Source organism: Penaeus vannamei, chromosome 43 (assembly GCF_042767895.1).
Source record: "Penaeus vannamei isolate JL-2024 chromosome 43, ASM4276789v1, whole genome shotgun sequence".
NCBI lineage: Eukaryota > Metazoa > Arthropoda > Malacostraca > Decapoda > Penaeidae > Penaeus > Penaeus vannamei.
Window position 1 is genome coordinate 6,156,023 of NC_091591.1, and position 10,000 is coordinate 6,166,022.

Sequence of the window (10,000 nt, forward strand, 5' to 3'; positions counted from 1 at the left end):
ATCATCATTATCACCGTTATATATCTATCCCAAGGGGAAGAATAACTTATATTATGTATTTGTTATTCTTTCAAAAACCGAATCTCTTCTTCCCTCCATAACAATTCTAGAGAGATTTCAAAGACCGCGGGAACAAAAATAAAGTTCCGGCGCCATTCTTACTTTTTACAAATATATCTGTCCCAGGAAGAGTGGCTTTACACACCATATCCCTCAACCTTCGTTTAAGTGCTTCCTTCTGCTCCCCCAAACTCGCAGATTATTTGGTAAGATTTTCTACGAAGACAAAGAAGGAATGCGTACCCCAGTAGCTGTAATATTTATATGGGGTGCATTTACAGGTTATGACGTCAGCAAATAGGGTTTTAGAAGGAAGACAATTCATGCGGTGAAGATAACGGTCGCTGATGGTGAAGATAAGAGTGATAAAGACAGTGATGGTTACGATAAACATAATTTAGATCATGATCAAAGTGATGACGATAATAATGGTAAGATGAAATGATAGTGATAGGACTGATGACGATGATAAGAATAATGACGTAATAATGATTATGATGATAAGAATAATGTAATGATGATTATGATGATAATCATGATCTTTTTAAAGGAACAAAATAAACTATTCCAATAATGATAAAAAATATATATATATACAGTAAAAAATATCACAGATGAAATTACGCTACATGAAGTATTTAACATTTTGTATAACATATTTTTGTTGGCGCAATACTACTTTATTCCGGGAAAAAGATCAAGGATACTTTTTTTTTAATGTTTCACAGGTGCCAAGTGTATATGTATAAAGCTCCCTTTTTTCTTTGTTATATATGTCACCCAATAACATGTTCTTAATTTCAAACAAGGCAAAGTGGTTATTACTGTACTCTGATATCCATTTAGAACGAATATATGTATATCTGAAGTCGATTTACAAGACAAGACGATTACTAACTCTTCAAGGATAAGATGCATCTGGGAGATATATCGAGTGTCCTTACTTTAAAAAAGAAGAAAATATAAATAGAAATATAAGTTCCCTACTTATCTAACCGACAACAAGGTGGTTCCACGCGTGTGTTCGCTTGAAACTAAATTTATAAGCTCGTTAGCATGGGTGCGAATGTTCTGAATGTGAATAGCGGGTTGGGAGGTGAGAGCTTGCGAGAGAGAGAGAGAGTGAGGGAGAGAGAGAGAGGGGGGGGGGAAGGGGGGAGGTTGGGAGGGAGGGAGGGAGAATAAAAGAGAGAGAGGGAAAGATCGAGAAAGAGGGTGAAGGAATGAGAAAGAGAGAGGGAGATGCATAGGGAATGACAAAGAGACAAGTAAACACAAAAAAATGAGAAGGAAAGCGAAAGAGAGGGAGAAACAGAACGCAGAGAGCGCGAGCATAAAGTCCCACCGTCCATTCCGGTCACGACGAACAATTTTTACACCCGCGATCTCTCTCATTCACATACCGCCAAAGCGTGCTATTTCTTTTTTCTCCTTCTCTCCTTCTATCTTTCTCTGCCGGAAGGAGACTGCACATTATTACCTTTATATCGGCTTGATAGCATGCCGACGAGGGAGCCTTAACGAGAATACCTCCCGCATATTAATTAAAAGCGAATTTAGAGGCAGACGTGAGGCCGATGTGAAGCAATAAGGTTAGAATGAAGTACTGTTTTCCATCTGGCGAATGAAAATAAAAATCTTTATGTATTTGTGAAGGTAGACGTCGCCCTGACTTAGATACAGATAATCTCTGCAAATCTGGCACATCAAAGGTGCGTTATTTAAGAGTAAAAAGAAGAGAATAAATGGCGGTAAAAATGGTGATATGCAGGCATGTGAGGATGGTAATGACGTCAGCAGCATTGTTATTTTCAACATATTATTATTATTATTATTATTATTATTATTATTATTATTATTATTATTATTATTATTATTTTCATTTCATCTATTTTTTTCCTACTGTCGTTGTTACTTCCTGTTTTGACGAACGAGTTACATGAAAAAATATGCGTTTTTTTTTTAATATTCATATAATCCTTGTGAATATATGCTTCTCCGAGTCATGCCAGATTGTAACAAATTATCTTTAACAAATATGTGTCTGTGTACATATATAGAGATAGATAGATAGATAGATACACTGATGATAATAACATAGATATAATAATGATAGTAATCATGATCATCACCATCGTCATCATCATATGATAATAACGATAATAACAATAACAATAATAATCATAATGAAAATGGTGACAGCGATGATGATAATAATAGTAATAATAATGGCAATAATAATAATGATAATAATAATAATAATAATGACGATGATAAAAATGATGATAACGATAACAGTAATAATAATTATTATTTTAATAATAACAATAATAGTAATAATAATAATAATAATAATAATAATAATAATAATAATAACAAAACTAGTTATAATAACCTGAATAGATATAAACAAAACTGATAAAAAATAGCAACGATAATAGCAACAAGAATAAACACACCATTTAAAATCTGAAAATTCTTTCTCTTAACAAATCTATTTTTCCAAGTTTATAAACAAACTCGCGATATAAACATCATCATCAGCATTTCCTTGTATAACTATTCACGTGCAACCATCGTGTGCGTTTGCATCATCAACAACATAATCGTATTTGTAATAAAAGTGCGCGCTGGAGTGAATTATTAACAAAACAAGGTAAATTATGGCTTTTAGGAGCCTGCCAAATGGGAAACTAAAGTGAGTATGTGTTAGTTTCGGTGAGATAAGGGGTTTATTTTCTGTAATAAAGCACATGCACGTACCAAACACACGTGCACACACACACGCGCGCACGAACACTCTCACATACACACAAACACACGCACACACCTACATACGCATACACCCACAGACACACACACACACACACAAACATTCAACCACAAACAAATAAACATAAACATGCACTTAAACACGATTACAAAAGCTAAAAACAAAATGAAAAATATCCATAGTAAAAGAACCTCTATATTAAGTTAGAAAATACTTTTTCTTCCGTTGCAAAAAAGCGCGGGAAAAGTTGTCACGCAAAGCCGATTTGAAACACGGGACGGTTATATTACCTTTTTAGAGAACACGAAAGCTCCTTACCTATTCGAAATATACTTACAGTCACGTGATCATGCAGCTCTTCCACTAAACCTTAATTGAGCATTGGTTCAAAATAGGATTTTGTTTAATAATTCTAATATTTTTTATACAATTATTTTTTCCTGTTTTTTTATTTTTTGAGTCGGCCATCTTTGTTTTGATTTTTCTTTGGTGAAAGCAGCAACCGATGAAATTTGTGTAAAACATAAAATAATAATAATCATAATCATAATAATAATAATAGATTGATATGAGGTAAAATAAAGCTGTGTTTGATATTTTACTGGTTAGCGTAGTCGTGTGTGAATAATAAACACTGACTTTAAAACATGCTTAAAAATCTTTAGACGTCTTGTACTATTGGTCTTAAAAGAGAATGTGTTTTTGTAAATCTTATTATCAAACAACAAACATGGGGATTGATTTATGATTAGAAAAACAAAAGTACATACGTTTTTGCTGGATAAAACATATTGTTTTAGCATTTTTTGCATAAGAGTCTCGAAGCCACTTTATATAATTTACGTCTCACTTTGGGCGGCAAATCATCACAAAATCTGAGATAAGTTAAACATGACAAGAGCTGTCAGATGAATATCACCCTTATACATGCATGATGAAAATGCTTGTTTAAAGAAAACGTAACCACGGCCCTCAGAGCTAAGTCAAAACACGAAAACATCTTTTTCAAAATGTGTTGAAAAGCATGGATATTACATTTATCTAAGTTAATCCTCCATCGGCGTTTTCAACACGCACATTTTTCCCCATTTTCTTTTATCAATGTTTTGAAAACGCCAACGCTGCTCTCGAATTTCTTCAATAGACATCGTTCACTTACGCATTCCGAGTGTAATGAGACAGACAAGTAATTCATTAAGTGAGTCGCTAATTTACTTTAGCTCACGTGAACCATAACACATTAATTAAAACCCAGAGCAAAATACCGTACGTGTTTACAGACACAAATAAACTTTTTAGTCGTTTCGTTATCATTTGTGTGAAGTTTAATTAGTTATTTTCGAAAATCTGAAACTCTTCATTTTATTTCTTTCGTTAAGGCATTTTTAATGTTTAGTTCTTGAAACAGTTTTCGTATCTTTTAAATATATACGTGCTTTTTGAAATCCAAAATAGTGATATTCTCTTATCAATCTAATTGAAAACGAATATTAATTTCTTCAAAACCTTTTTATAACCCATTCCTTAACCGTAATATAAATCGCATTTCGTATCTTTAGAACATCCGAAATATAACATTTTATCAATTTTTAAACACTTCAAAATATCCTTTTATACCCATTCCTTAAACTTTATATAAAACCCCACTTCATCTCTCTAAGATACCCGAGACAGAGCTTCCCTTATCCATGCATAAACACCTCAAAATATCTTATATCAATTCAATTAAACAACGCAATAGAAACTTGATTTCGTCTCTCTAAAATACCCGATTTTGAGCTTCATATATTCATACATTTAACACCTTAAAACACCCATTTCCTAAACTTAATATAAACCTTATTTCAGATCTTCCATTATTCATACATAAACACCAAAAAATATCCTCTTATATCGCTTCAGTTAAACAATATAAACCTGATTTCATCTCTCTAAAATGTCCTATATTGGGCTTCATTTTTACATACATAAACACCTCAAAACTTCCTCTGAAACCCATTCCTTAAACGTTATATAAATCCGATTTCGTTAAAAAAAAAAAAAAACAGAGGTTCCTTTATTCATACATAAACACCTTAAAACATCCTCCGATACCCATTCCTTAAACGCTATATAAACCCGATTTCTTTCCTCTAAAAAAACGAAACCGGAGCTTCCTTTACTCATGCATAAACGCCCCAAAACATCCTCTTACACTCACTCAGTCCTTATTCTTTATATAAATCCGAAACAGAGCGTCGCGTTCGCCCGTGCAATGACAGAAAACCCGCTCGCATCTTTGCTGGTCCGGGAGACAGGAGCCAATCGGTTAAGTGGGCCAAAGGAACATTATTTCTTGCTTCCTGTGTTGCGCTTCTTTTTCTTTTGTTTTTTTCTTTTCGTTCTTTTTTTTAAGAAGAAGAAGAGCCCTAGGAAAAGGAGTGAGCCAGCCAGCCAGCCCCCGCCAGCAAGTTTCGGTCTTGAGAGCGTGATGTTGGACATAACACGCCAGATATTGCAAGTATGAGAGATATGCAACAGAAGACGAAACTCCCGGCCGGCCAGACGAGAGCGAGGGAGGGGGAGAGGGGAAGGGGGAAGGGCGGGAGAGAGTAGAGAGGAGGGGAGAGGGGGAATGGGGAGAAGGCGGGAGAGAGTAGAGAGGAGGGAGGGAGGGGGAAGGAGAACGAGATGTAGGTTTGGATGTTGCTACATTCCCTTTGCCTCTAGGTTTTCGTGTCACACGCACACACACACACACACATATGCACACACTTGCACGCACGTTCACACGCACCAGAAACTCTTGAGTTGACCGCATTTCACTTGTTACAAAACACTCACTGGGAAAATTTGCGAGAGAAGGTGCTTATACTAAGTCATTTCTACGCGCCACACGCACACAGAATCAAGGGGAAAAACAGAAGAAAACAGAATCACGGTAAATAGAGTGAAACCTCTCAACGCGTGTCATGAATCTGTCATAATCTCATACAAGAGCTCGAGACCAAAACGCAGCGTGCAAACACATTTGACACAGTCCCTCCTCCTCCACCTCCGCTCCAATCTAGCTTCCACAACAAACAATAAAAAGATAAAAAAGAGAAAAGAGAAAAAAAAAATAGGAAAGAGAAAAGAGGCCAAAAACAATCAAAACAAAGAGAAAAAAAAGTAAAGAGGAAAAGGAAAAAAGAGAAAAGAGTAAAAAGGAAGAAGAGAAAAGAAAAAAGTTATTGAAAGAAAACGCTCGTTCGTCCCTAAAATGTAAACAAAGAGAGCGCGCGAGACCCTCTTATTCCGAACAGATGTGCCAGCCTGTTACCCTTAGCCAGTGAACGGCCTATCAGCTGGGGGAAAACTAGGAGAAAATGATGAAGTGTTACGTTTAATTGCGCAAGATCTGGTCGCTTATGATGATTTACTTAAACGGATCTAGATTCTGGCACGTGAGGAGATAAATCCCGCCTTCCTTTTTTCAAATAAGTGAAAAGAAGGAAGCGCTGAATTGCCTTTTTTATATGCCCGAGGGTAGAAATGATTCAGTCTTGTCCTACATTGCTGACGGATGGCGCCTCTTGATCGCGGAAATGCTCTGAGGACCATATCTTCCCGGCAAGTGAAATGGGGTGATATATATATATATATATATATATATATATATATATATATATATATATATATATATATATATATATATATATATATATCCTCTCTCTCTCTCTCTCTCTCTCTCTCTCTCTCTCTCTCTCTCTCTCTCTCTCTCTCTCTCTCTCTCTCTCTCTCTCTCTCTCTCTCTCTCTCTTTTTTTTTCTTTCTCTCTCTCTCTCTCTCTCTCTCTCTCTCTCTCTCTCTCTCTCTCTCTCTCTCTCTCTCTCTCTCTCTCTCTCTCTCTCTCTCTCTCTCTCTCTTTCTTTTCCTCTCCCTCTTTCTCTATCTCTCTCTTTCTCTACTTCTCTCTTTCTCTATCTCTCTCTTTCTCTATATCTCTCTCTCTCTCTCTCTCTCTCTCTCTCTCTCTCTCTCTCTCTCTCTCTCTCTCTCTTTCAAATGATTCAAATGTGAGTTGAAAGATGTGCTTGTGTGTGAAGAGATATACTGCAGAACGTAAAAAGTAACTTATTCCTTAGAGAAAAAGAAATCTCATTAAGATTAAGATATTTGATGGGATTGCTATAGACTCAGCAGCAGCTAAGAATAGTTTACGCAAAAAAAAATATCGTTTTGATAGGCAATACTATGAACTTATCCCAGGTTCACCGAAAAGGATATCGAAAAAAATGTTAACAAATATAAGCATTTTTCTTATTCCTAAAAATACGATGTTTATGCCCATCCATCGACCTTCGACGATAGAAAACGTTCCTCACCCGCTCATCATGATCAGAAAGAGACCGATAAAACAAAAACAAAAACAAAAACAAAAAATCCCCCCCTCCCTCCCGAAAAAAAGAAGAAAAATCGAGCAGAAGAACGGAATAGAAAGCTAACGAGAACCACATACTCACCACCTTATGTTGAGCGAGGCGTCCTGGCGTACCATCGTGTAGGCAGGACCTCCGAGGCGGCCGTCTTGCTGTCGTTACCAAGTCGCTCCACAAAAAAGCTCTGGTCACAGGTAATTTTGCTTAGGCCTTACCCGCTACAGTGCTTTGAGAAATATATATTCTCTCTCTCTTTTTAATTATATTTATTATTATTATTTTTGGTTATAGAATGGGAAGAAACATCACCTGTCAAAGAGAGTCCGAGCTTTCCTTTTCACTGTCACTGCTCGCGTGAGGAGCTGGAATGCGACGCGAAAGGGTTTGTATCATCTCAGTCTGTTTTTCTTCTGGAGATTCGGTGTCGCGATCATCCTCTACCACTCGTTACGTTTCAGTCGCTATATATATATATTAATAATAATAATAACAAGCACATATATACACAAAATCAACGAATCGAACACTTCCGCAAACCACAGATCAAGAGGCGACCGAACGGCGCTCAGTCACGGGATGAGCCGCTTCCACGAGGAACGATCGGCTCTCAGTCCTTCGCCTTTCTCCTTCTCTCTTGCGCGCGAAGGATGCCTTGCGCTCCGGGACCCTCCTTCGGGATCTCCCTCTCGTGAAGAACGCCCTCGGCCCTTCGGGTGGCTCGCTCGTGTGGGTGTGTGTCTGTGGAGAGGACGCGCGGATGGGAGCGTCGCTTGGCACGATATGTTGTGGCAGCCAAGAGGTGCCGCCAACGTTATATTGAAGTGGTACCCAGGTGGCACTAGTGTGCCCTACCGCGCACGAACGCGCACGCGCACTGGCTCCCAGGGCCCTCGGTTGATAGCCAGGGGCACGAGGAACAACGGCGGCGCTGTTGGGAGTCGCAGGGCCCCGGAAGCGACGGAGCACGTAAGCCTCGAAGTGACAAATCTCAACCTCATGTCCAAACGCTTTTGTGGGAAAGTAGAGCTGATCGTTCCCGACGGCGCAGGGGGGGGGGGAGCGGTCATGCACTACATGTAGATATATTTGGGGATGCTGGCTTATCTTTCTCTCCTAAAAGGAAGGCATATGAATGCATGCATGCAGCATATATATATATATATATATATATATATATATATATATATATATATATATATATATATATATATATATATATATATATATATGCATATACACATACACATACACACACACACACACACACACACACATATATATATATATATATATATATATATATATATATATATATATATATATATATATATATATATATATATGTGTGTGTGTGTGTGTGTGTGTGTGTGTGTGTGTTTATATATACATATAAATGTGTATATATATACATATATATATACATATGTACAAATTGACACACACACGTACACACGGTGAGTGTGTATGCTTGTATAGTATATATATATGTATATACATACACACACACACACACACACACACACACACACACACACACACACACACACACTCACACACACACACACACACACACACACACACACACACACACACACACACACACACACACACACACACATATATATATATATATATATATATATATATATATATATATATATATATATATATATATATATATATATGCATATATGTATGTATATATACAAGCATACATATTCGGACCTCAATGCAGCGCGTAAATCTCAGGAAAGATCTAGCCCGTTGTGAGTCGTGACGTCACGGGCCAGCATATGGATCACGGGCAGGAGGCAGGGGGTAGGGGGGTAAGGGGGGGCTCGGGAAATCCCCTGATCGCCCCCCCCCCTCCCCTCGTGTCGCAGGTGCACCTGAGCGTGCCAGAGGGAATTGGAAGCAGGTGTTCATGAGGCGGAAGTGAGGTGGCACGCGCGGCGCCGGAGGGAAGTGACCAGCGACAAAGGAAACCAAAGGGGAGGGAAACACGGCCGCCATTTTGGTTTTCGGGGATTTTTGGTTTTCGAGAAGATAAATTAATCGGAGTCCAGATTTGAATATCAAAATATCGACAACAAACTATGGCATAAAGGGAAAAAAAATACAAGACCCCAAATTAGGGTATAGGAAAAAATTAACCGCAACAGAACCATACCCAACTAAAAAGCCCAAAAATTCAAAACACGAAAAAAAAAACATAAAAAGCCCAAAAATTCAAAACACGAAAAAAACATAAAAAGGCCAATATTCAAACTAAACCAAAACGCCCAACCCCTTAAAAAACAAACAAACAAACAAAAAAAAACGACCCCCCCAAAAAAAAAACGAAAACTGCATGAAAAACTGCATGAAAATAAGCCCAAAAATCCTGACAATACTGACAACGCCTCCATTCCTTCCGCTGACCTGCTGACCTTGCCTGCCCTGACCTTCGATCGGCGTGACGTGCCATGCCAGCCCACCCGCCCGCCCCGCCCTGACCCACGTGTTGTCCTCGTTTAGGGCGGCTCCGTTGCGTCACCAACCCCCCCCCCTTCCCCTCCCCCAACTCCCCTCCCTTCCCCTCTCATAAGGCGCTGCGCAGATGCACGCGGGGGGAGGGGGAGGGGGAAGGGGGTAGGGGAGGAGAGGATATATATTTGGTCGTGTTTGGGTGGGAGCGTTGATGGTGCGGGCGTGGGCGTTTGCGTCTGGGGAAGAGGGCGTGGGGCGTGGCGTGAAAGTGTGCATGCAGTCATGTTGAATTCATATA

The 10,000-nt window shown here is 38.5% G+C and overlaps 1 protein-coding gene across 5 annotated transcripts in view; it reads right to left on the reverse strand.

Moving 5' to 3' along the window:
- LOC113828803 (uncharacterized) overlaps positions 1-8,087 on the reverse strand; it is a 220,647-nt gene extending 212,560 nt beyond the window's left edge. Inside the window, exon 1 of one of the 5 annotated variants that reach the window (XM_070118891.1) lies at positions 7,318-8,087. In XM_070118891.1, coding sequence (XP_069974992.1) covers positions 7,318-7,352 — 35 coding nt within the window. In that variant the 5' untranslated portion in view covers positions 7,353-8,087. The remainder of the gene's footprint in view (positions 1-7,317) is intronic. The other 4 variants (XM_070118890.1, XM_070118894.1, XM_070118889.1 and 1 more) reach the window with 4 other exon arrangements.
- Positions 8,088-10,000: the final 1,913 nt, after the last annotated feature.